Source organism: Lithobates pipiens, unplaced genomic scaffold, assembly GCF_037356315.1.
Source record: "Lithobates pipiens isolate NorthernLeopardFrog02 unplaced genomic scaffold, aLitPip1_a1.2 Scaffold_27, whole genome shotgun sequence".
Taxonomy (NCBI): Eukaryota; Metazoa; Chordata; class Amphibia; order Anura; family Ranidae; genus Lithobates; species Lithobates pipiens.
The window spans coordinates 36,906,832-36,933,759 of NW_027507788.1; the positions used below are offsets into that span (position 1 = coordinate 36,906,832).

The following is a 26,928-nucleotide window of genomic DNA, read 5'->3' on the forward strand; positions in this document are numbered from 1 at the left end:
AGACTGGGTTCACACTAGTGCAAATTGAATGAGGATTCCTTGCACCCAATTTGCAATAGCAGGAGAATGTGACCTGCTCTCTATAGAGCCGGTTCACACATCTCCGCAGCATCTTCGGTGCGAATTTGCAGAGGAGTCCTGTGCATTTTTTGGTCCATTTCAGGTCTGAATTCAGCCCAAAATACAGGCTGAAATCGTACCTGAAATGGTCAAAGGGGACGCATCGGACCCCTGCTGTGAGCCGATCCGGTGTGCAGTGTGGATCCAGCTTTAAGGAAGAGATTAGAGGCAGATGGGAGAAGTGGTACAGTAGGGTGCCAGAGAAAGGAGGCAAATGGGGGGGAGGCACTGACAGTGGATGAGAGGTACAGTATGGGGAATCAATGAACAGTAAAGACAATACTGGAAATGTAGAAGAGAAGAACACTGCAGGGAGCACTGGAAATGGATGAGAGGTGGAGTACAGGCAGTCGACAGGAGCACCCTTTAGAAACATTTGTGCGTGTATGTGTATATATATATATATATATATATATATATATATATATATATATATATATATATATATATATTTTTTTTTTTTTTTTGGGGGGGGGGGGGGGGGGGACAATACTGAAGGACATGCAGGTTAATATGCAGGGGTCTGCATGTTCCCTTGGTATGAGGACAGGGCAGTCTTTAAGGCAGGGCAAAAGGGGCAGCTGCCCTGGGCCCTGTCATTGTTGTGGGGCCCAAAGCAGCTGCCTCATACTTGCCAACTATCCCAGTTTACATTCCCTTGTCCCTTGAAGTTTTAGTCCTGTGCTGCTACTAATGCTGCCCAGCTCTGCCCTATTGTTGTGTACAGATGACTCACCTGCAGACCTGTGTTTACATGTAAATACTGGCATTCATATGTAAATAGCAGTAACATGCATATGTAAATAGCTGAGGCCAACAGCATTGATATGTAAATAAAGGCAGCATTCATAGGTATATCATGCACCCCTGCAGTGAGGAGATGTGCTGTAACCTATAGCAACCAGTGAGCAGTATTACTGTACAGCAATCTCTAGCAGCCAATCAACAAACAGAAATGTGCTGTAACTAATCAGTGAGCCTTAAGGAGTGCTGTAACCTCTAGCAACCAGTCAGTAAGCAGTAATTATATGCTGTAACCTCTGGCAACCAATCGCAATCGCTGCCTGATCTCATACAGTAAACTGATTTTAAGTCTAGCTGCTATTTATTGTATGTCTTAGAGAAGGTGGAGAGTGAAATTGCATGGGGGGAGGGGGGCCCTAAGAAAATTTTTGCCCAGGGTCCAATCAATATTAAAGATGGCCTTGTATGAGGACACATGCCTGCCATGCAGAATTGATTAGCTCTGGGATAGAGGACACTTTTGTTGGTATTTTCCTTTTTTCTAAAAATCTACTAGTAATAGCTCTCCATGAAATTAAACTGTGTTAAGCACAATGGAGAGCTATTGTTGGCATCATGAAAGAACTCCCAATAATTACAAAGATTTACCAAAAGACTTGACCAGAAATACAAAAATAACCTGCTATACTGTCGATTTGTATTGACTCTTCCTCAGCAACTTTTGATTTAACAATATTTTTCCAACAGCTGCTCACACAATGCATGGAGTGAATGCAGGTAATACTGATGGGTGAATCTCATCCAATCCTATATGCACAAATGGCTCCAAATTATTCATTGGGTAAATTTCCCAGTGAATATTTGATAAAGAGATACCATGACATGACATTTCTGTACTTTTGAAACATACAATCACTGATCTTTTTATCTCTTGCAGTTCTCCTCGGTGTGTTGGTGGATGTGTCCGGTGGAATGATGAGTATTCAGCTGATCCCTCAGAATTCGGTCATCGGAGGATCTGTCACTATGAGTGTTACTGGGATTACTGGGAGAATGCGTTATTTTATTTGGTATAAAGGATTAAACACAGACAACAATGATCATACAATCCTTACATATATTCCTGGTGATAATCCCCCACTGGATCCTGGACCTCTGTACAATAGTAGGATGACACCTCTCCTCAATGGATCTCTACAGATCTCCAACCTAAATAGAATGGATGAGGGACATTACACGGTGAAAATACAAGCAGATCAGCAAAGTGATACAAGGATATACTTGAAAATCTATGGTGAGTAATGCCTAAGAAAATTGTCAGACAGATTTACCATTAATGTATTTGTTTATTTTTCACTGTATTTATTTGAAAGCAAAAGAAATACACAGGATGGGATATTAATCTGGACAGGCGAGGAGCCTCATTCACAAAAGATGAATTTACACCACCACTAAGGATAAGCTTTATTCACACCGTCCCCTACAGAAAAAGCACACTAGCTGCTTCATGTAAGAACTTTCACTAAAGACCATTTTAGTTGAGCAGGGAAGTTTTCTGGTCATATATCCCTCATGTCTATGACCTCCAGACTATTAATAATAATAAATAATAGGCAGATAGATTCATTTTGGATAGAGTAAGGGAGGGTTATGACCCCTGTTTGTTTTTTGGCCATGTGTGTCACATTGGGGCGATTATTGTTCACTTCCTGTGCCATAGGCAAAACAGGAAATGAGAAATACTCCCAAGGTGAGGGGATCCCTGGATGTCATCAACTAGTGTCCCCATTACAATATTTCCACTTTATTCATGTTCTGGTGACAACCCAAGATTTTCAAAATCACAATAAGTGTATATTGATTGGGTTGTGCAAAAATTATAGCTATGGAATAGATTTATAGACTTTTTTTATTAATTTTTTTACTAGTAATGGTGGTGATCAGTGATTTTTAGGGGGACTGCGACATTGCAGTGGACAAATCAGACACTAAGGCCCCTTTCCCACTGGGGTGGTGTGGGTTTCGGCGGTAAAGCGCCGCTATTTTAAGCAGTGCTTTACCGTCATTTTAGCAGTGTATTCGGCTGAAAACCGCTCGCAAAGTGCTGCTGCAGCGGCGCCTTGTCGGCGGTATAGTCGCGCTGCCCCATTGATATCAACGGGTAGGAGCGGTTTAGGAGAGGTGAATACACTGCTCCTTCACCGCTCCAAAGATGCGGCTAGCAGGACTTTTTTTACCGTCCTGCCAGCGCACCGCTCCGGCTTTCACACTGGAGTGAAAGGAGCCGCTTTTTTCAGGCGCTATACAGCGGTAGCGCCTGAAAAACGATTCAGTGTGAAAGGGGCCTAACTGACACTTTTTGGGGACCAGTGACACCAATACAGTGATCAGTGCTAAAAAAATAAATAAAATGTACTGTCACTGCACTAATGACAATAGCAGGGAATGGGCTAACATTAGGGGCGATCAAAGGATTAAATGTGTTCCCTCGGAGTGCTTTCTTACTGTGTGGGGGATGGTTAATTAAAGGAAGACAGAGATCCGTGTTCCTGCTTAGCAGAAACACAAGATCTCTGTCTTTCTTACTAGCAGAACAGCTATCTGCCTTACTTTACACAGGCAGACCGTCGCTTTGCCTCTCTCTGAACTATCGTCAGGTTTCCGGTGAACATTAGGTCCTCCAGACTCGCTGATTGGCTCCAGCTGTGTCCAATCGCAGCGGGAGCGGTGCTCTGGGAGCGTGTGCGCGTGCCCCAGAGCCATAGGAAAAAAATCACATACTGGCAGGGTGGATAAAAAATAAAATAAAAAAATCGATGATTCTTTTTAAATCTGATTTTTTTGATTTAACTCAGATTGTTTTTTATTTTTATCAAATTTATTTTAGTAAAATGCTTTTGGGGTAAAGATCCATCTAAAGATAGTTTTCTATTTAAAATACATTAATAATTTAGTTTATTCAGCATGAAATGGAGCTTAGTTATGTAGCATGAGGCTGTATATTCGGCAATATTTTCATTTTTTGGTAAACTCATTCAATGAATCCAAGCTCTGAAAACTGAAATAACATGCACTGCATTGATGCATTCACACTTTTTTTCACAGTAACCATGAGATAAAACCAAGTCTAAGAATATTCCTTTATCCCATTGTTTTGCAAATCTATGTACACTACAAACTGTATGATTGAATCGTTTCTGATATCGCTGTTTTACTAACCAGACAGCTTATTACCGGTATTCTAAATAGGAAACCTTCATTTTATTTGCAAATAATAAAGGGTAAGTTTAGTTTTGTACACTTTTTTTTTTCTTCTAAATTCCAGCTCCCCAATGCACCAATATAGCATTCATGTACTTTTTTTTACAAAAAATATCAAAGCTTTCCATTACATCTACAGTCACTTACTTTTCTTGTCCTCATCCATAAATGCAGATGTTTACATTAGTAACGTCTTTCTTCCTCACAGACTAGAGGTCATGACACAGGAAGGAGTTGACCAGCTGACCTCATTATCACACACCCTTCATCATCCACCCTCCCATTCCCAGCTGCACGTTTTTTAAATTAAATGCTAACAGTGATCACCCTTCTCACTAAATACAAAGGGGAACTAAAGCCTCGTACACACGATCAGACTTTCCGACGGAAATGTGTGATGACAGGCTGTCAGAAAAAACGATTGTATGCTCCATTGGACAATTGTTGTCAGATTTTCTGCAGAGAAATGTTGGATGGCAGACTTTAAAATTTTCTGTGGACAAATGTCTGTTGTCAGATTTTCCGATTGTGTGTACACAAGTCCGTTGGACAAAAGTCCAAAGTGCAAACATGCATGCTCGGAAGCAAGGATGAGCCAGAAGCGGTCGGTCTTGTAAACTAGTGTTCGTAACAGAGAATTAACATTCTTGACGTTGCAAATTATGAAATCTTGAAATGCAGCGCGCAATTCTCTTCTTATTTAATGGGATAATAATGAAGCTGCTTTGCTGGTGATACTGATGTAGTTATTGCAAACAAATTTTCAAAGGCTTTTTTTTTTTCTAGTGATATCAAGGATAATATTATTATGCTTTTTTTTTTTCTTTTGTCTTTTTTTTTTTTTTTTTTTTTTTTTTTACACAACACCATTATCCCATAGTTTGCACCCAGGATAATGGTGTCCCATTTTACATGGTATTTTTTTTAAATGTAACTGTCTACTCCCAAACTGTCATTTGAAGTAAAACACATAGCCAAGTATTATTCTCCACAATTTTTTTATTGTGCATGAAAAAAAGAAAACAAATAAAATTAGACATGCTATCTGCCAATAGAACTTAACCAAAAAGTCCATTCTATGCATCCAAAAATATAGAAAATATAACATATCAAATCTTTATTATTCAACCAAAAAATAAAATAAAAACCTCATGCATGTGTCCTGCTTCTTAATATAGGGGTTCAGCAATGCCAAGAGTTGGTGAAAGCAGGGGTCCGTCATCCAGAGATAATTCTGAAAATCATCTGGATTATTCTCCTGGAGCTCCCGCAGCAAAGACATATGTAATAATTGGTCACGATTAATAAAGCAACCAATTTTTGGTCCAAGAACTCCTCCTCCTCCTGGTCCTGGACTGGACTTGGATCAATGCAATAACTCCAAGGCCAATAATAAATAACATGTTATCGCCTCCGATTCCACAACATGGCTGGTTGACGAATGGCCGTTCAGAAATGAACTGAAAAGCACAAAATGAAAAGTGCGAAATGAAAAGTGCGAATCAACACTCAAACTTCTATTAACGGGGGCGTGGCCAACTGCGGACATGTAAGCAGCCCCAGAGAAGGGCTCCTCTGATACCGATTGATCCTGTACAGCATCCGGACCATGATAACCTCCGCTACCTACCCCAAGAGGAGGGGGACACTCCTGAGACCAACCGACACCCGTCAGAATGGGGCGGCACGGGCAGACGGGAATGAAATCGGCCGCGAAGCGCCGGCTATCACAGGCCACGGGAGGAATCAAAGATGGTGCCGGCTCCTCGGGAACGAAACCGTCCGGAGACAAGAGGCTGGTGAGTGACGAATCCTCCTCTCATATACAAAGCTCTGCACTCTCCACAAAGAAGGGGAAACCACCCACTACTATAAGAGAGCATTTCTCAGAGCCTCTGCAGAGCCTGCGATTATTGGCTACTCCAGCTATCCCTGAGGGGGAAGAGTCTGACTTGTGGGAGAATACAGGCAGGTGGGAGGAAGACAGTGAGCTAGGAGGCCCCTCACAGCCGAATCTGCTAGTGGAGGAGGAGGGGACGGACACTGGAGGTGAAGAGGAGCTAACACTCAGGCACGTTATGGAGGCAATCCGGCAGTGTCAGTCTTCCCTAACCACGCAGATCGAAAACGGTCAGGCTGGACCTATCTATCGTTAAACATGATATGCAGAAAATGCACTCCAGAATTACTGGAGCTGAGCAACGTATTAGTGACATTGAGGATACTGTGCAACCTATGTCTGTGAGTCTGAGAATGCAGCAGCAGGATTTAAAAGAACAATCCGCAAATCTCATCGATTTGGAGGACCGCATGCGCAGAAACAACCTGCGCTTTGTTGGCTTTCAGGAGGGGGCGGAAGGAAGGGAACCAGAACTGTTCTTGGAAAAATGTCTTAAAGCGACTGTAGGCCCTGAGAACTTATCATCTTTGTTTGCCATTGAGAGGGTGCACAGAGTACCCATGCGACCTCTCCCACAGGGAGCTCCACCATGACCTCTTCTGGCAAAAATTTTGCATTTCAGGGATAAGGAGGTTATTATGCGTACGGCCAAGAACCTCTCTGATCTAAAATTCAATGGAAATAAGATATCAATATTCCCAGATTTCTCAACTGTTACACAGAAACAAAGAGCAGCCTTTACGGCAGTCAAGAAACATCTTTGGGACAAACAGCTCAGTTACAGTATGTTGTACCCTGCTAAATTGAGAATCATTAACGATGGTAAAGCTCCATTTTTTCTGTCCCCTACGGAAGCCTCAGATTGGTTGGATGGTTTGGGCTAAGTCTCTACAACTAGTTGCTGGATCTTGATTGGACTGCTTCCTATTACATTCGGCATCCCTCAGACATTTCGGGAATGGTTCTGTTGACTTGTTTAAAGTATACCTGGAGGGTACTCCACTCTCCACTCTACTGCACCCCCACTCACGACCTTGTCTGTCACGTAGACATTAAATGATGCTGGACACCTCATACTGCTTGAGTGCAGGGTTCCAAAGTCCATAGATGACTGATATATCAATGAGATGGAATATGCTGAGTGGAGACGTGTGTACATCATATATCTGATTGTCCCTTGGGTGGGAAGGGTTTGGCTACTGAGAACTTGATCTAAGGAGGCTTGTGGCCAGATGCACCATTCTGACTCTAATGCTATGGCAGTGTCACTGTGGCTCCTGGCGGACCCTGGGACACAGGAAGAGGAAAGAGAGGAAAACCCCCCTTCCTCCCCATTACAATTTTTTATTTTTATTTTTTGGACATGCCAATAGTTTAATTGGGAGGCCCTTTTGGTCACCTCACAAGTTACTGTTATGGTTTATGGGACAAAGCTCGTTGAAGTTTGGGACAATGAGCAAGGTGGGGGAAAGGGGAACTGGAAGTCATTGATATGCTTCCTTTTGTCTGTTATGTTTTGTGTGGTTTTTTTTCCATCTTTTTTATACACTGCACAGATCCACATTGTAGGAATAGTGAAATGGGATGTTCCCTGGAGGGATGGTACTGAAAAAGTGTTAACCTATGCCAGAGTACCTAAGAGTATTATGACATTATTTGTCGGACCAAGAATTTATACTTTTAGATCCTTTACACTATCTTTGCTCCTCCCTCTAGATGGGTTTTAGGTGTGTTTCTTGGAACGTGCAAGGTTTGAACTCGAGGATCAAACGTTCTTTGGTATTTGATTACCTTAAACGTACAAAGGCGCACATTATGTTGCTCCAGGAGACCCATCTGGAGGGATCAAGGGTTATGGCTCTAAAACGACCCCACGTTGCTCATGCATTTCATGCAACATACTCCTCTTACTCTAGAGGGGTGTCTATATTGATTCTTAGATCGTTACAGATTCAGGTACTGGAGGTAAAAACGGATCCTCAGGGTTGCTATGTGTCTGTGGTCTTTAGGTATAAGGAAATGTTGTGTACTATAGTGAATGTGTATATTCCTCCACCTTGTGAACTACAAAAACTGGAAAAATGTATAGCTACGGTGCTCACTGTGATCCAGGGCCATCTCATAATAGGTGGAGACTTCAACAGGGTTATGAATGTGGAGATGGATAGACTCAGATGCACCAGACCGCAATCTCACGCATTGAGAGAGTGGGCAACTGCCTATGCTCTGGTAGATGTATGGAGATGGAAATACCCGCACAAGAAGGAATTTTCTTGTGCGTCTGAGTCTTATAAGTCTCTGTCTCGACTAGATATGTTTTTTACCTCCAGGGATGTGCTTCAGAAGGTGGAGAAGGTGTCGTATCTGTCAAGAGCACTCTCCGATCATTCTCCTCTGGAATTCATTCTATGTGACCCAGACCGTCCGACTGACTGGGTCTGGTGCATGGGCCCATATTGGTTGAAAGAACCATTGGTACTGAGTTCCTGTGTGGAAGCTATAAACACGTTTTGGTGTGAGAATGCTCGGGAAGTGTCGGAATTGGTCGCATGGGATGCCTTTAAGGCAGTACTGAGGGGAGCGTATATTCAGGGGGTATCAACTTTAAAGAAAGCTACTGGGGAGCAATTACTTACCTTGGCAAAGGAAGTGAAAGAAGCAGAGGAAAGGTATGTCAGAGATTCGACCCCAGTTAGATATCAGATGCTGCGGGATGTCCGCAGGACGTATGAGCCAGCACTAGTGTCCAAAACACAGAAACGGTTGTTGTATCAGAGGCAGAGAGTTTTTGACTCAGGAGACAAGAATGGAAAGATCTTGGCCTTTTTAGCCAAATCGATACCTGACCCAATTGTTATTTCTCAAATCTATGATGCCTCGGGTACCTTGCAGGAGTCTAGGGAGGGAGTTGTTAAAGCCTTTATTCAGTTTTACTCTGATCTGTATAGATCTCAGGCCCACTACACCCCCCCTGAGCTGTACGATTACATAGATTCTATTGCATTTCCCACTCTTCTGGAGGAACAACAACTAGCTCTGGAGGAACCCATTTCCACCGGAGGAAATAGAACAAGCCATAAACTCTTTCGCTAAGCATAAGACCTTGGGACCTGACGGTCTACCTATGGAATGGCATATGGAACATAAAGAGGCCATGGCACCGCGGCTGCGCAAGCTTTACTCTACTATCTTTCTACAGAATAGCCTCACCTCCTCTATGAAAGAGGCCCTCATAGTTTTAATTCCTAAACCTAACAAAGACCCACTCTACTGTGAATCTTATAGGCCAATTTCGCTCATAAATACAGATCTAAAAATATTGACTAAAGTCCTGGCCTCCCGTATAAACTCGGTTATAACAACATTGATCAGCCCAGATCAGACCGGTTTTATACCAGGCAGAGGTACCTACAGTAATGTGCGTAGGCTGTTCACCAATCTCCAAGCTCCCAATACCTTGTTAGTTCACAGAGCAGTGGTGTCCCTCGACGCCCACAAAGCGTTCGACTCTGTTGAATGGCCCTATCTTTTTTATATTTTAGAGAAATTCAGATTTGGAGAAAATTTTCTCAGGTGGATCTCAATATTATATAACCAACCTTTTGCCCGTATTAGAATTAATGGAACGATTTCTAAACCATTTCCTATATGTAGAGGTACACGACAAGGATGCCCATTATCGCCACTTTTGTTTGCGCTTGCTATAGAGCCCTTGGCTAGATTGCTCAGATCATCCTCAGATTTACAGGGTATGAAAAATGGCACCCTAGAACGTATATCACTTTATGCAGATGATATGCTGCTGTACCTGTCTAACCCCCAAGTTACGATCCCGGTGATGCTTAGGCTCATTAGTGAATTTGGTAAATTCTCAGGCCTTAAAATAAATTGGACTAAATCTAATGTTTTACCAGTAGATCAGGATATCCCATTTGTGCTGCCATTGGATTGCCCTTTACAGATGACTGATAGGTTTAAAGAGGAAGTAAACCCTGATGAGTTTACTTCCTCTTTTTTTCCCTGCAAAGGTAAAGCATAATGGACTACTATGCATCGCATAGTAGCCCATTATGTGTCACTTACCTGACACAGGAGCCAGCGAAGTCGCCGCTGTCCCCTGTAGTCCGCCGCATCCATCTTGCTTGTGGCGTCTCGCAGCTCCGCCGAATGACAGCGGCGAAGCCGCGATGACGTCACTCCCGCGCATGCGCACGGGAGTGGCGTCTCGCAGCTCCGCCGCTGTCATTCGGCAAAGCTGCGATGACGTCACTCCCGCGCATGCGCACGGGAGTCGACAAATGCGGCAGCTCCATTCTTGGAACTGCCGCGTTTAGTGCGCCTGCGCGCCGCTGTCTACGGCGCATGCGCCGTAGACAGCGGTGCCCGTTTTCGGGCAAATATCTCCTAAACCATATAGGTTTAGGAGATATTTCTTGGACCTACAGGTAAGCCTTAATCTAGGCTTACCTGTAGGCCAAAGTGGTTTGTAAGGGTTTACTTCCTCTTTAAATATTTGGGAATTACAATACAATTGCCAATCTCCACCTATATCGCGAATAACCTTTTACCATGTATAGAATCTTTTAAAAACAGGATAAAGAGTTGGATAACCCTGCCATTGACACTGATGGGTAGGGTAAACCTATTTAAAATGGTGTTTTTGCCTAAGTTCTTATATGTTCTTGCAAATAGTCCAATATATGTCAATAAGAAGATCTTCCAGGAAATTGATTCTCTGCTACCGACCCTGTTGTGGTTCCCCAAACACCCTAGAATAGCCTTAAAAGCAATGCAGCTGTCTACAGCTCAGGGAGGTTTAGCGCTACCAAATTTGAGACTTTATTATTTTGCATCACAGCTTGTCTACATCCATCCTACGAGGCACTTAACAATTTGATTTTTAGAAGGACAACTAGAAAAGTGGAGGGCGCTACTATAATTAGGACCTCTCTAGAAATATATAGGCGTTGTCTCCAGCTGTGTCCGGAGGCCACGACATCTATATCTCCCAACCATCCTGTGTGGTGTAATCCCACTCTCCCCCATTTTCTGGCTCTCCCCGCTGCTTCCTTGTGGGCCACAAAGGGACTGAAATATATACACCAGTTGTATAATTAAGGGAACTTTAAATCCTTTGAGGTACTGCAGGCTGAATTTGGGATCCCATTTTCTTGGCACTTTAGTTAACTGCAATTAAGACACGCAGCCATGGCTCAACTGGGGTTGCAAAATGTATCTTTTCAAAACTCTCCATTGGAGGACATTTACAGAATCTGAGATAAGAAAACGTTGTCTTTATATATGTATCAGCAATGTATAAGCAATTGTACTTGTAATAAGTTTGGCAAGTGTATCTTGTATGTGATGAAGACTAATAAAAAATAGTATAAAAAAAAAACTTCTACTAACATGAAATTAGCAGACGGATCCCAAAGGGTGGCGCTAAAGAGCTGAAAAACCACGTAGTATGTTGCTACATTCGTCTTTGTTAGCCGACAATTCCTTGCCGTTTGTATGCAAGACAAAATCCAGCCACACGCCTTTGGACAAAAGTCTGAGGTTTTGTCTGCAAAAAATCCGATCGTGTGTATGAGGCTTTAGCCTTTAAGTTTAATCTTGCATCGATCTTTCATTTGGCATGTTAAAGTGTGCAGGAGATGAGAGATTAGATAACAGTGGATAGAGCTGTAGTATTGAAAACAGTAGAAGGGTCTCCTGGGTTCTGTAAAGTTCACCATACACTATACAATCTAATTGCACAATCTCCTTTAAATCTACCATCAACTATGTAGTGTAAGGGCCTGCCTGATTGGATATAGAGTGATCGAATAGATAGGTGTTTCCTTCTATTATATAAATTTGGTAAATCTAAAGGAGATTGTACATTCAGATTGCATAACATATGGTCACGTTTATACACCTAAAATTACTAGTTGCGCTTTCAGTGCCATTAATTGTTAACAGCACACCAAACACAGAAGCAAACACACATTTCGCCATGTGAAAAAACAAGAGGCAAATGCTGCAAAAAACCTACAACACACAAAATGCCAAAATGTCCCATTAACCACATGTAACCAACAGGCTGCCCTATGCATGTCACAGGAAAAACTAGACAAAAAACATTCGCTCCCACTATGCAGGCATGTACTGGCCATTGAGACTACAGGGAGTTTCCCGGTGGGCCGATGGCTCAGTGGGCCAGTTTCAGTGACAAAGTAATGGCTGCACGGCTTTCCCTCAACTTCACGCAGTGATGTGAGAAGGATGAGAAAAAATACAGAGGAGAATAAGTGAAATAATAAAAGAGGTTAGTGAGGACTCCTTATGTTTTACTACTTATGTTTTTTTTTGCACAATTATGTATAGTTTTATATACTGTTTTTGTGCTTGTTTGCAAAATTAAAGGGGGCTGGTCTGGATGAAGTCCAGGGCCAAATTTTTGTCCCAGTCCAGCCCTGCCACTATGTTAGATGTGAATGGGCCCTGAAAGTGAAATTGGTGCGATAACACAAGAACAACGAGGCTCCATTCACGTCTGTGCGTTTCTTTGCATTTCAGAAATGCACTGCAGCAAAAACGCACCAAGCCCCTCCCTCTATAAAAAAAAAGAGTCCTGAAGATTGGGCTTTCCTGCTCTGCCCCCCCTTTTGGCCATCAGTGGGGTGACCGCTCAGTCTTCAATCTTCCTGGATCGCTCAGAGCCAGCAGAGCCATACTCTCCTTTTTTTAATAAAAACCTTTGATGTGACACAACAAGATACACCTGCGTGTACACAATATCATAGATATCTTCACCACTTTCCCCTGATGAAGAGGAAAAACACACAACCTTGAAACGCATTGGGTATCACTATATTCATGTGTCCAAGAGTGATACAAAATTAGTGGTTGTGATGTCATGGGCTTTGCTATTTATATTACTTAAAGTGACACTAAAGGTTCAGTTTTTTTTTTTTTTTAAATAACAAACATATCATACTTGCCTCCACTGTGCAGCTCGTTTTGCACAGAGTGGCCCAGAACCTGGTCTTCTGGTGTCCCTCAGTGGCTCCCTTGGCTCCTCCCCACATCAGATAACCCCCTGGGAGAAGCGCGTCCCCGAGGGGGTTACCTTGCGGGCTCGCTCCCGAGTCCAGCATTCGGCCCCTGCGCCCACATCATAGGATTTGATTGACAGCAGCGGGAGCCAATGGCCGCGCTACTATCAATCTATCCAATCAAAAGCTGAGAACCCTGGGCAGAGAGAGAGAGCGCATCCCCGTGGGTTCAGGTAAGTAAAACAGGGGGTCCAGGGGGCCGGTCACTGACAGATGTTTTTTCAACTTAATGTATAGGATGCATTAAGGTGAAAAAACACAAAACTTTACAACCACTTTCATTTGCATCTGTTCAAATGTACTGTACCTGACACAGGCCCATCTGTGTCCGTAGACATCGGCACACAGCTTTATTGTAAATATCTCCTAAACCGTGGAGGTTTAGGAGATATTTCCAGCACCTACAGGTAAGCCTTAATATAGGCTTACCTGTAGGTAAAAGTGGTTGTACAGGATGTACAAACACTTTAATCATGTGCAAGCAAAAATACAGTTTTTATTTTACCTTTTATTTTCCTGTCACTTGGGTATTCTTTGCAAAGCAAATTTACAGTATGAAGCTCTGAAGCAACTGCACTTGAAATGTGCCTACCACAATGACTACTATTAACGATTTCCATTTCCTTCCTCTTCAGACGCTGTTGGTAAACCAAAAATGACAGCCTCTACTTTACTTCCTAAGGAAAATGATGCGGTCACCCTCACCTGTACCTCTACTAATGCAGAGAGGATAGTATGGAGCAGGGTCCCCTCTGGAGCCACCTTGTCTTCAGATAACAGGACTATCACCTTCCTGATCATCAACCATATGGATTCTGGGGACTATCAATGTGAGGCTGAGAACCCTGTCAGTAAGAAGACCAGTGATCCCTACACACAGACAGTAGCTTGTAAGTAACAAATACAACTGTGTATTCACTGAAGAAAGAGGTTTGGGACTTTGTATGAAGCATACAATTTTTTTTTTGGGGGGGGGGGGGGGGCAGGGGGTTTAGACCATGATGCAAATTGTGTCTGACCAGTTCGCTATATAATATATATATAAAAATAAAAATGTATTCCACCATATATGATGTGTACAACTAAAACATCATAATAAGATAGCATAATAAACCATAATAATAATGTCAGACATATAACCCATGTATCACACAATACATATATAAAAGTGCATGATTGTTACAGCATATGCAATAAAACAGCATAAAATTGATGGAATGATCCTGACTGTAAACATGACAGTGGCATCAACATAGCTCAACACGTTTCGTGGATGACCTCCACTCATCAGGAGCAGATGCTTGATATATATATATATATATATATATATCTATAATGAATAAGTTGTACACATTAACCACTTTACGACCAGCGCACGCTGATGTACGTCCTATTTTTGAAGAGTGATATCTCGGTAACGCCAGCAGCTGCTGCCACAATCGAGATATCCATCTCTTCAGGTGCCGATCGTCTGTACGATAACGGTGGTCTCCACGGCGGGTTCGCCTCAAGATCACCGTTATTGGCGGCGGGAGAGGTGTAATAGGAATAAAAGTGATCAATTTTTTTTAAACAGTGTAAAAACAAATGAAACCAATTAAAATAAATAAGAAAAAAAAAGGTTTTTAAAAACACCCCGTCACAACGAGTTCGCGCGCAGAAGCAAGCGCATAGGTGAGTAGCGCCCGTATATGAAAACAGTGGTCAAACCACACATGTGAGGTATTGCCACGAGCGGTAGAGCAATAATTCTAGCCCTAGACCTCCTCTGTAACGTAAAAAATGCAACCTGTAGAATTTTTAAAATGTCGTTTATGGAGATTTTTCGGGCTAAAAGTTTGACGCCATTCCACGAGCGGGCGCAATTTTGAAGCGTGACATGTTGGGTATCAATTTACTCGGCGTAATATTATCTTTCACAATATAGAATAAAATTGGGCTAATTTTACTGTTGTCTTATTTTTTATTCAAAAAAGTGATTTTTTTTTCCAAAAAAAGTGCGCTTGTAAGACCACTGCGCAAATACGGTGTGAAAAAAAGTATTGCAATGACCGCCATTTTATTCTCTAGGGTGTTATAAAAAAACAATATAAAATGTTTGGGGTTCTGAGTAATTTACTAGCAAAAAAAAAAAACAGTTTTAAACATATAAACACAGAGTCTGAAAAAGAGGCCTGGTCCTTAAGTAGTTAATAATTGGTATCGATGTAAGAGGGCAGGGGAGGGGGAGAATAAACAAAAGTATAGAAAATATCCACCAATACTTAAAATATAGCTATAAATCTGAAATAAAGCGATGGGAGCTGCAGGCTGGCCCAACAAGACACTAGTCCCAGGAGTTGAGGTGGAAACCCCAAGATATTTGATGGAAAAACACTCAGGGGATAGATGTCACTGGGCGTGAGGTCCCCCATGGATGGTCAGGGGTGATGTGAATGGCATATCTGTGGAACCTCTGCAAATAAGTGTTGTAATTATGTATATTATTACTTGTGAACAAGGAGAAAGTTCTTGACAGCCGCACCCAGAAAAAACAATTTTGCCTTTTATTGAAAAATCAGGATCAAAAAATACAGACCACAGCAGAGCGATACAAAGAGCTGATGCATTTCACACTAAGACCCCTTTCACACCACACCTACAATGGTGCAGCTTTTTTAGGGCGGATTGCAGGCGCTATTTCTATCACTATAGCGCCTGCAAAACGCCCTGGTGTGAAAGGGGTCTAAAGGTAGTGCTTACTCATAGCTAGCAATCACAAAAATGAGTATCAAATATATATTGTTTAAAATAGACCATGTGGCTGGATAATAATTCAGTTAATTGGTGAACCAATTGGATCTGATTAGCCCAATCACATAAGGTCTCAACACATGTCACAAAAACAAATCAAAACTTGACTCACACATGTGATAGTGTGGTGTGCAATCAAATGAATTTGTGTGCGGAGCTGTATATAACGTAATTAGATAAGTGAAGTGAAAGTGAATATGAATGTAAATAAAAAGTGTCAATCCACCATATGTGGATGAATAAAAAGTACATGAAGATGATAATTAGTGATGGACGAACTTCCGACGGGACATTTTGTGAACGCGAACCGCGAACGCGGCCAAAAGTTTGCGAACCGCAAAGTTTGCAGTGGACCCCATTGACTTTAATGGCAGGTGAACCTTAAAAACCTCCAGGTCATATTTTCAGCCATAAAATATTTACTAGCTGTGCACACATAGTCCCACAACAAGGACACTGACATAACAAAAGTATTAAGTGAATCTGGGATCGACAATGACAAGCATTCTTTTTTTATCTCTGAAATTTTGAAAATTCAGGAGCACATGAAGGCCATGGAGGAGAGGCAAGGTCAGGGCAGGCTATGAAGGGGGTGCAGGAGATGATCAGTGCCCCAGTCAGGGCAGCGCAGTCCTGTGCCAGTGTCCCACTGTGCCAACCTGTGCTTGAGCTGCCCCCTCTGCCCGGCCTTTACTCCCACCTATGCAGGGCTCCACTGCGGTGGTACGGAGGTGCCAGTCCAGTGCTGATCCTCAGCCATGGTGCTGGCACTGCCTGCTGATTGACCTCCCCGCTGCTATCTCCCTCACTGACACCAGCACTGAGATAGAACACTGACACAAGCACCACGATAGAGACTGAGCACTGACACCAGCACCGAGATAGAGAGCACTGACACCAGCACCGTGATAGTGCTCTCTATCTCGGTGCTGGTGTCAGTGCTCTCTATCACAGTGCTGGTGTGGTGTCAGTGCTCTCTATCTCGGTGCTGGTGTCAGTGCTCTCTGACACCACACCAGCACCGTGATAGAGAGCACTGACACCAGCACCGTGATTGAGAGCACTGAGACCACACCAGCACCGAGATAGAGAGCACTGACATCACACCAGCACCGAGATAGAGAGCACTGATACCACACCAGCACTGAGATAGAGGGCACTGAGACCACACCAGCACTGTGATAGAGGGCACTGACACCACACCAGCACCGAGATAGAGGGCACTGACACCACACCAGCACCGTGATAGAGAGCACTGGCACCAGCACCGTGATAGAGAGCACTGACACCACAGCAGCACCGAGATAGAGGGCACTGACACCCCACCAGCTCCATGATAGAGAGCACTGAGACCACACCAGCACCGAGATAGAGAGCACTGAGACCACACCAGCACCAAGATAGAGAGCACTAACACCACACCAGCACCATGATAGAGAACACTGACACCAGCACCATGATAGAGAGCACTGAGACCACACCAGCACCGAGATAGAGGGCACTGACACCACACCAGCACCGTGATAGAGAGCACTGAGACCACACCAGCACCGAGATAGAGGGTACTGACACCACACCAGCATCATGATAGAGAGCACTGAGACCACACTAGCACTGAGATAGAGAGCACTGAGACCACACCAGCACTGAGATATAGAGCACTGACACCACACCAGCACCGTGATAGAGAGCACTGAGACCAGCACCGTGATAGAGAGCACTGACACCACACCAGCACTGAGAGAGAGCACTGACACCACACCAGCACCATGATAGAGAGCACTGACACCAGCACTGTGATAGAGAGCACTGAGACCACACCAGCACCGAGATAGAGGGCACTGACACCACACCAGCACTGTGATAGAGAGCAGTGAGACCACACCAGCGCTGTGATAGAGAGCACTGAGACCACACCAGCACCGAGATAGAGAGCACTGAGACCACACCAGCACTGAAATAGAGAGCACTGAGACCACACCAGCACCGAGATAGAGAGCACTGTCACCAGCATCGAGATAGAGAGAGAGCACTGACACCAGCGCCGAGATAGAGAGCACTGACACCAGCACTGATACCAGCAACTCGCTGCGGGACCCAAAAATATAACACCGCTCAACCTCTTCAAACAGGAGGGTACGGGTATATAGTATGGTGTGCTTTTTTTGTACAAGGAAGTGAGCCAAAGGTAGAAAAAAGGTCTGTGTGCTCGATTAAATAAATTGTTTAGAGAGTTATGCATATACATGGTCTACTGGTCACATGTGTTGAATTCCTCCGAGATCCATGCCTCATTCATTTTTATAAATGTGAGGTAGTCAACACTGTCTTGAGCTAGGCGAGTGTGCGCTTATCAGTCACGATCCCCCCTGCTGCGCTGAACATCCTTTCGGACAGGACACTGGACGAGGGGCAAGCCAACAGTTCCACTGCAAATTGGGCAAGCTCTGGCCAGAGGTCAAGCCTGCCCACCCAGTAGTCCAGGGGTTCATCACTTCTCAGAGTGTCCACATTGGCCACATGATCCGGACACCTGTCGGTCTAGGAGTTCCCTGATGCTGGATCCAGATGACACCTGTCGATGGGTCGGCTGAAAGAATGACCTCATATCAGAAGTCACCAACACATCTTTAAACCGCCCAATTCTTGCAGGCGCTGTTGGATTGGTACCCGCAACTCTTTCTCTGGGAGTGGGAATTCCTCCTCTTCCAGCGCACGCAAAAGCAGAATGCTGAATTTGTCGAAGCAAGGCCTGTAAGTTCTCCATTCTTACAGCCCTCTGTGATGGTGATAACATTTCCACCATTTTGTCTTTGTACCGGGGGTCTAAGTACGTTGCCACCCAGTACTGGTCCTTGACCGCTTTTAATACAGGGGTCCCTGTTAAAACACTGGAGCATGAAGGCCCCCATTTTCACTAAACTGGAAGCGGTGTGGTGGCCTGGCTCCTGCTCATTATCCAGGATAATGTCATCCTCCTTGTTCTCCTCTCCCCATCCACGCACAACAACAGGGATCCCAGAAAGGTTTAAAGCATGCCCTTCCTCATCCGCCCCGGCACCATCCTCCTCTGACTCCTCTTCAGACTCCTGTTGTTGACTTCTTATATCAGATAGAGTAGGCCCCCCCTGCGAATTCATCCAGCATTGCGACTTCCTCATCTTCCGGCTCCTGCTCCTCCACGACTTGATCAATGACACGACGCAATGCACGCTCCATAAAGAAGGCATAAGGTATGATGTCACTGATGGTGCCATGGCTGCGACTGATCAGTTTGGTGATCTCATCAAATGGCCGCAGAAATCTGCATGCGTCGCGCATGAGCAGCCACTGGCGCGGTGAAAAAAAAACAAGCTCCCCAGAACCTGTTCTGCCACAGAGTTCGTACAGGTAGTCGTTAACTGCATGTTTCTACTGGAGCAGCCTATCAAGCATATAGAAGGTTGAGTTACCTCGCGTCGGGCAATCGCAAATAAGACATCTGACCGGCAGATTGTGTCGCCGCTGAATGTCAGCAAGGCGAGTCATGGCCGTGTAAGATCTTCTGAAATAGGCTGAGATTTTCCTTGCCTGCCGCAAGATGTCCTGGACCCCAGGGCATTTGACAACGAATCGCTGCACGACCAAGTTTAAGACGTGTGCCATGCATGACATGTGTGTAATTTTGCCCTGTTTCAATGCACCGTTGTCACACACCACTTTACCAACTGTGAAATTGAGCGGTGTTAGTCACTGATCTGCCTGTGAACGCAAAGCTGAAAGGAGTGCAGGGCCAGTGTGGCTCTTGGCTTCCAGGTACAACAGACGCAGCACAGCATGGCAACGTCTTACCTGGCATGTCGAATAGGTTCTGGGGAGCTTGAGCGGCACAGTGGAAGAGACGCTAGCAGTGGAAAAGGAGGAGTCAGCCGAGGAGGAGAGGGAGGAGGATGGAGTAGGAGGAGGAGAAGAAGAGTGTCAGAGAATCACCAGACTTCAACGTCGGCACTTCCCCGTGTGCCTGCGGGGAAGAGCTGCACAACGACGCATGCATATGCGTCGTACGATACAATGTCGTACACGCATGTGCAAACCTATGCACACGGCTATGGGCCTTACCTGATTGGCCTGACAGTTCTATAAAAGGCATCAATGTGCTCTGTGTCTTTGCTGGTTTGTCTCCTCAGCTCACCTGTGTTCCTGTTCCTGTTGACCACTTCCTGTTGTGACCCGGCTTGTTTGAAGACCACTCTGATTCTCTCCTGATCTGACCCCTGGCTTGTTTAAACGGACTTTCTGCACTTAGCCTTGCTGGCTCACGGACTGATACCTGTGCTTGACCCTCGGCCTGCCTCTGGAATATCCTTTATCTCACGGACTGATACCTGTGTTTGACCATCGGCCTGTCTCCGGAATATCCTCTGTCTCACGGACTGTACTTGTGTTTGACCATCGGCCTGTCTCCGGAATATCCTCTGTCTCACGGACTGTACCTGTGTTTGACCCTCGGCCTTCACTCAAGGTGATGGAACCCCTGGCAGGCATTTACTTCTACCAGTTCCAAGATCTTCTGCACAGGCATCTCTTCCTTCAGAAGACCTGCTGCATACTAGTCACTTGCTGGCAACCCGTGCCTCTCCGTGCCCTGTACCCACTGTTCCACCCTCAGGGGTACTGTGCACCCAGCTGCAAGGGAAGCCGCTCTCAGCACTTCGGCTTTGGTGAGTACCTGACAAAGAGGCAAGCCTGCATGCAATCCGTGGTGGTAAAACCAAATCTACACGGGTGCCACGGGTTACAAGCTTGACGGCCGTCAGAAGGTTCACCCAGTGGGCAGTAAAAGTTATATACCTTCCCTGCCCATGTTTGCTAAACCACGTGTCTGAGGTCAGATGTATCTTGGCACCGACACTGTGTGCCAGAGACACATTCACTTGCCGCTGAACATGGCCATATGGCCATGGCTCTGGAATGACCTTCTGTGAGTAATACTTCCTTCCTGGGATCTTCCATTGTGGTGTTCCAATAGCCACAAATTTTCAAAAGGCCTCCGAGTCCCCCAGTTTATATGGCAGTAGTTGGCGGGCTATCAGTTCAGTTTTTTTTACGCTCAAACATTTGGCCCAAGGAAGCCTGCCTTTTTCCAGAAAAACGTGAGGATGGCATGATGGAAGGTGGAGTGGAGGACAATTGTGAGGAGAGAGGAGAAGGAGAAGTAGAAGATGAGGCTGGATGGTGAAAGCCTGGAGTGTGGCTTTGTGGGTTACATTGCTCCCACTGGACTCGGTCATGACAGCTCATGTACCTTCTTAAGGCGGTCATCCCTAGGTGAGTGTTGGGCTTACCGCGACTTATGCGTTTACTGCAAAGGCTGCAGATGGCAACACCATTGTCAGCAGCGGACACGTTAAAAAAGAGCCCACACTGTGGAGCCATGTGCCGGCATCCTGGGAGAGCCAGATGTGACCGTACATGGTTGATGCCTCGCTCCTGATACATTAGCAGTCTGCTTTGTCCCTCCTGTGCAATCTAAGTTCTGCCTGCTTCTCCTCCCTATCTGCTGGTCCATATCTCCCTCTGAACTCCCCTCCTCTTCCTCACTTGTGGGCACCCACGTGACATCACTAGACACATCATCATCGACGTCACCTTCCCCACCACTATAATTAGAGATCTCGGAGTAGGCAGCAACACTGGGGACCAACCTCCTCATTGGGCTGAGCTGGGTACTGTTGTCAGACTGCTGAGTGGCAGTTGTTGCTACCTCCTCTTCCTGATCCAATGCCAAGAGTGGCTGAACATCAGAAATGTCTTGATATGGATCGGAAAATAATTCCTGTGACTCAAGCGGAGGGTATATGGTGGTGGTGGTGGTGTTGGTGGTAGTGTCTTTGGGGGTGCAAACAACAGAGAGTGAAGAAGAGGGTGCAGATCGAGAGGGTGAGAAGGGTGCAGAAGAGTAAGGCTGAGTGAGCCACTCAACCAAGTCTGGTGCATCTTTTGACGTAATTGCACGCACCTTCTACAATTTGCCACTTTGGCTCAAGCCTGTTGCTCCTGCCCTACCCCTACCACCCCTGCTGAAGGGCCTGCCTCTTCCTCTGCCTGTCATTTTTTAGATTACCCTGTGACAAAAGTCTCTAGAGAAGTGCAGTATGTATGTGGAAGAAGGTATATAACACCCCGCTTCAATCTGTCGTTTTTGGGGGCCACTGGTCTATCACACCAGTTATCATACTTTTTTTTAATTACCTTTGTCACTCTTTGTACTATCACTGCAGAACCACTCAGCAGTCACAATGCTGCACAGTGGAAATGCACTATACTATGCTTTCTATATGTGCAAGTATTTTATACGTGTATTACACCACTATATACTGCACACCAAATAGTACACCTATACCAGTCCTTAAAAGGACCTTTGTGGACCTAATAGTAGCTCGCTAGTAGCTAGTGAATTGCAGACTGTCCCGGCTCCAAAAACCAAACTGTCCCTCCCTACACTGAGAAACGACAGCTGCAGATTCGGTCAGCAGCACTGCATGCAGTGCACTATAATATGCTTTCTATATTTGAAAGAAAGTATATTATACGTGTACAACCCTATATACAGTACACCTATAAAAGGACCTTTGTGGACCTAGTAGCTAGTGATTTGCAGACTGTCCCTGCTCAGAACACCAAACTGTCCCTCAGTCCCTACACTGATAAAAGAAAGCTGCAGAATCGGGCAGCAATCAGCTCAGCAGCACAGCAGTCAAGTATAATATGCTGTCTATATTTGAAAGAAAGTATATTATACATGTACAACCCTATATACTGTACACCTATAAAAGGACCTTTGTGGACCTAGTAGCTAGTGATTTGCAGACTGTCCCTGCTCAGAACACCAAACTGTCTCTCAGTCCCTACACTGATAAAAGAAAGCTGCAGAATCGGGCAGCACTCAGCAGAAAAGCAGTCAGCAGTGCACCATAATATACTTTGTATATTTGAAAGAAAGTATATTATACGTGTACAACCCTATATACTGTACACCAATACCAGTCCTTAAAAGGACCTTTGTGGACCTAATAGTAATAGCTAGTGATTAAACTGACTGTCCCTGCTCCACACAGCATCCTGTCCCTACACTGACAAAAGACAGCTGCAGAATCGGTCAGCAGCACAGCAGTCAGCAGCAGTGCACCAGAACCCTATATACTGTACACCTATACCAGTCTTTAAAAGGACTTTTGTGGACCTAATAGCTAGCGATTTGTGTCACTACAGTCTGTCCCTGCTCCAAACAGCAACCTCTCCCTACACTGACAAAAGACAGAATGTAAAATGACCACCAGATCAGGTCTATTTATAAGGTGGGGGAATGTCCAATTGTCCATGTGCTGAAATGTCTCAATTGGCTGTCCTGTACCCCATGATGGATGGGTCAAAGTTCTTCACAATGTAAACAAATATGGCCGCCGCGAACAGCGCAAGAAGTCTGCCGGTTTGGCGAATCGCGAACGAGCAAAATTTGCCGCAAACCAACCGCCGGGGGAACCGCAAGGCCATCTCTAGTAATAATGTAAAAATAATGACAATTAGATACAGTATGTCCATATTTATATGCTTCTAGTTCTACACAACCTTTGGAGCTGCTCAGTGTCACCTGATTAAGTCTTGGGGATGAAACACATTGGGCGGAGTCTAAGTACAGTGATATCATTGCCTATAGAGGAGGCAGGGGTACACAAGTGGAGGCTCTGGAGCAGCCACTACGTTTCCTCTATATTATATAGAGCAGAGGTAGGCAACCTGGAGCCCTTCAGCCGTTGTGGAACTACAAGTCCCATTATGTCTCTGGGAGTAACTGTAACTGCCAGCCTTACAATGGCGCATGTGAAATTAAGTTACACAACAGCTGGAGGGCCCCAGGTTGCCTACACCTGATATAGAGCAGTGCTATAACACAACCTATTTTTTTCTGGGGGGGGGGAGTGTCAGTTGGCTTTATGATTGGGAATATCATGCTGCAACCGCAAGCCCACTGTTTGGCTCACAGTTGTGTCCCCATTCACTTGAATTATAGGGGTATCATTTTTGCCGTAGTCTTAAAGGGGTTGTAAACCTTTGTGTTTTTTCATCTTAATGCATCCTATGCATTAAGGTGAAAAAACACCTGTCAGTAACCGGGTATCGCACACCACCAAAAGAAAGCTCTAGTTGTGTGTACAAAATGATAAAAATGTTGTCTGGGTACAGTGTTGCATGACTGCGCAATTGTCATTCAATGTGTGACTTTTTATGAGACTTTTTATGGATATCTTTGAGAAATGGCTTTCTTCTTGCCACTCTTCCATAAATAATTTTGCACGCCCCACTTTTCATTTTTTTATTAGTTAAAAAAGTTTCAAAAATCCAATAGGATTTCGTTCCACTTCACAATTGTGTCCCACTTGTTGGTGATTCTTCACAAAAAAATTAAAATTTTATATCTTTATGTTTGAAGCCTGAAATGTGGCAAAAGGTTGAAAAGTTCAAGGGGGCCGAATACTTTCGCAAGGCACTGTATATATTACCAAAAGTATTGGGATAGCTGCCTTTTAAATGCACATGAACTTTAATGGCATCCCAGTCTAATGCCCCGTACACACGACCAGACTTTTCAACATCAAAAGTCTGACGGAATGATTCCGGCAGACTATTCGAACGTGTGTGGGCTGCAGCGGACTTTTGATTTGCAAAAGTCTGACAGACTTTAGAAATGGAACATGTTTCAAATTTTTCCGACAGAACTCTGCCGGACCCAGAAATCCGCTCGTGTGTGTGCTAGTCTGATGGACTAAAACCGACGCTAGGGCAGCTATTGGCTACTGGCTATGAACTTCCTTATTCTAGTCCAGTCATACGTCATCACGTTCGAATCCGTCAGACTTTGGTGCGATTGTGTGTGGCCAAGTCCGTTCATTCGGAAAGTCCGTCAGAACTCTGTCAGAACTCCGTCAGAACTCCGTCGAAAGTCTGCCGGACTTAAGTCCTGTCGTGTGTACGCGGCATTAGTCTTATTGTCTGAAATTCTTACCATTAGTATGCTCCTTTTAGACAATTGTTTTCCAATTTTCGGCCAACAAATTTTGGATGACAGGCTAGTAAATTTTTGGCGACCGATGGCTCCAGGTCTCCACGAAGGATCGGAACCAAGGAACGACTGGAAAGAGGCCGGTCTTGTAAACTACTGTTCGTAATCTAGAATTAACATTTGTGATGTGGTAATTGATGAAATGTCAAAATTCTCATCTTCTTTAATGGGATAATAATGAAGCTGCTTTGCATGTAGTTATGCCAAACATATTTTAAAAGGCATTTGTTTTGTACGATCTGAAAATCATGAATCAACATTCACCAAACTTCTACTAACACAAAATTAGCAGAAGGGGCGCAAAGGGTGGTGCTTGATAAATGAACTTCCTCTTTATACTCTCATAGTACGTCACTATGTTCGTGTTTGTCAAATGACAATTTGAGTACCGTAATGACCTGTACACATGATAGGATTTTCCAATGGAAAATGTTCGATGGGAGCTTTTTGTCAGAAATTCCGACCATGTGTAGGCTCCATCTGACATTTTCCATTGGAATTTCCGTCACACAAAATTTGAAATCTGGATCTCAAATTTACCAACAACACAATCCGTTGTCAGAAATTCCGATCGTGTGTACACAATTCCGACCCACAAAGTTCCTTGCATGCTCGGAATCAGGCAGAAGAGCTGCACAGGCTATTGAAGTTAATTTTTCTCGGCTCATCGTACGTGTTGTACGTCACTGCGTTCTTGATATTTGCAATTTCCGACCAACTTTGTGTGACCGTGTGTATGCAAAACAAGTTTGAGCCAACATCCGTTGGAAAAAATCCATAGATTTTGTTGTCGGAATGTGCAATTGTGTATACAGGGCATTAGTATGCAAGACAAGATCCTGGCACACTCCCCTTTTTACAAAAATCAGAAGCTCGGCTGTCCAAAAATCATACCGTGTGTACGAGGCGTGTAAAAGCAGGCGACCCAATACTTTTGGTAACATAGTGTATTTGTGACACTAGTTCCATTCACTCCAATTGCTTGAAATAGTAGACATTCCTATCTGCTGCTATAAAGGGCTTCTCATCATACATTGCTACACCATATGGCCAAAGATCATTGGACACCTGACAATTGTATCTACTGTATATGAGCTTGTTGGACACTTGTTGGTTGTATTGTGTTTATTTGTTGTCTGGGTTCCCAAAGGAAGATTTTCCATCATTGCTCCACTGAATATTGCCACTGGAAAAGGAAGTTAGGAGAAATCTTTCCAACAGGAACATAGACAGCAATAAACAACATACACAACATGCAGAAGCTATCTGTTTAACCATTTGCCGACCAGCTGCCGCAGTTGTACTGTACTGAATGACACGGCTGGGCAAAACGACACTAGGGGCGCGGGAGTGCCCCCTGCTCACCCATGGAGCCGATGCGAGCGCTCGGCGGTCGCGATCACCACCGGGCTCCCGTGATCGCTCGGGGCACACAGAGAACCAGGATCTATGTGTGTAAACACACAGTTTCTGGTTCTCTGAGGGGAGAACAGACAGATTGTCTGTTCATACAGAGTATGAACAGTGATTTATCTCTTCCCCTACACAGTTCCCTCCCCCTTCAGTTAGAACACACACTAGGGAACACATTAACCCCTTGATTACCCCCTAGTGTTAACCCCTTCCCTGGCAGTGACATTTTTACAGTAATCAATGCATATTTATAGCACTGATCGCTGTAAAAATGCCAACGGTCCCAAAAATGTGTAAAAATTGTCCAACGTGTCCGCCATGATGTCGCAGTCCCAATAATAATTGCAGATCTCCGCCATTACTAGTAAAAAAAAATAATAATAAAAATGCCATAAAACTATTCCCTATTTTGTAGGCGCTATAAATTTTGCGCAAACCAATCAATATACTCTTATTGCAATTTAACAAAAATATGTAGAAGAATACATATCAGCCTA

General features: G+C 44.3%; 2 protein-coding genes across 3 annotated transcripts in view; both read left to right on the top strand.

Moving 5' to 3' along the window:
• The window catches only part of LOC143933779 (cell adhesion molecule CEACAM1-like), a 538,186-nt gene that overhangs the window by 279,066 nt on the left and 232,192 nt on the right, over positions 1 to 26,928 (top strand). The gene's annotated exons all lie outside the window — the stretch shown is intronic.
• LOC143933778 (cell adhesion molecule CEACAM8-like) overlaps positions 1 to 26,928 on the top strand; it is a 66,335-nt gene that overhangs the window by 8,761 nt on the left and 30,646 nt on the right. For both annotated transcript variants that reach the window (XM_077456798.1, XM_077456799.1), the window contains exons 2-3: positions 1,802 to 2,158; positions 13,761 to 14,015. In XM_077456798.1, coding sequence (XP_077312924.1) covers positions 1,802 to 2,158; positions 13,761 to 14,015 — 612 coding nt within the window. The remainder of the gene's footprint in view (positions 1 to 1,801; positions 2,159 to 13,760; positions 14,016 to 26,928) is intronic.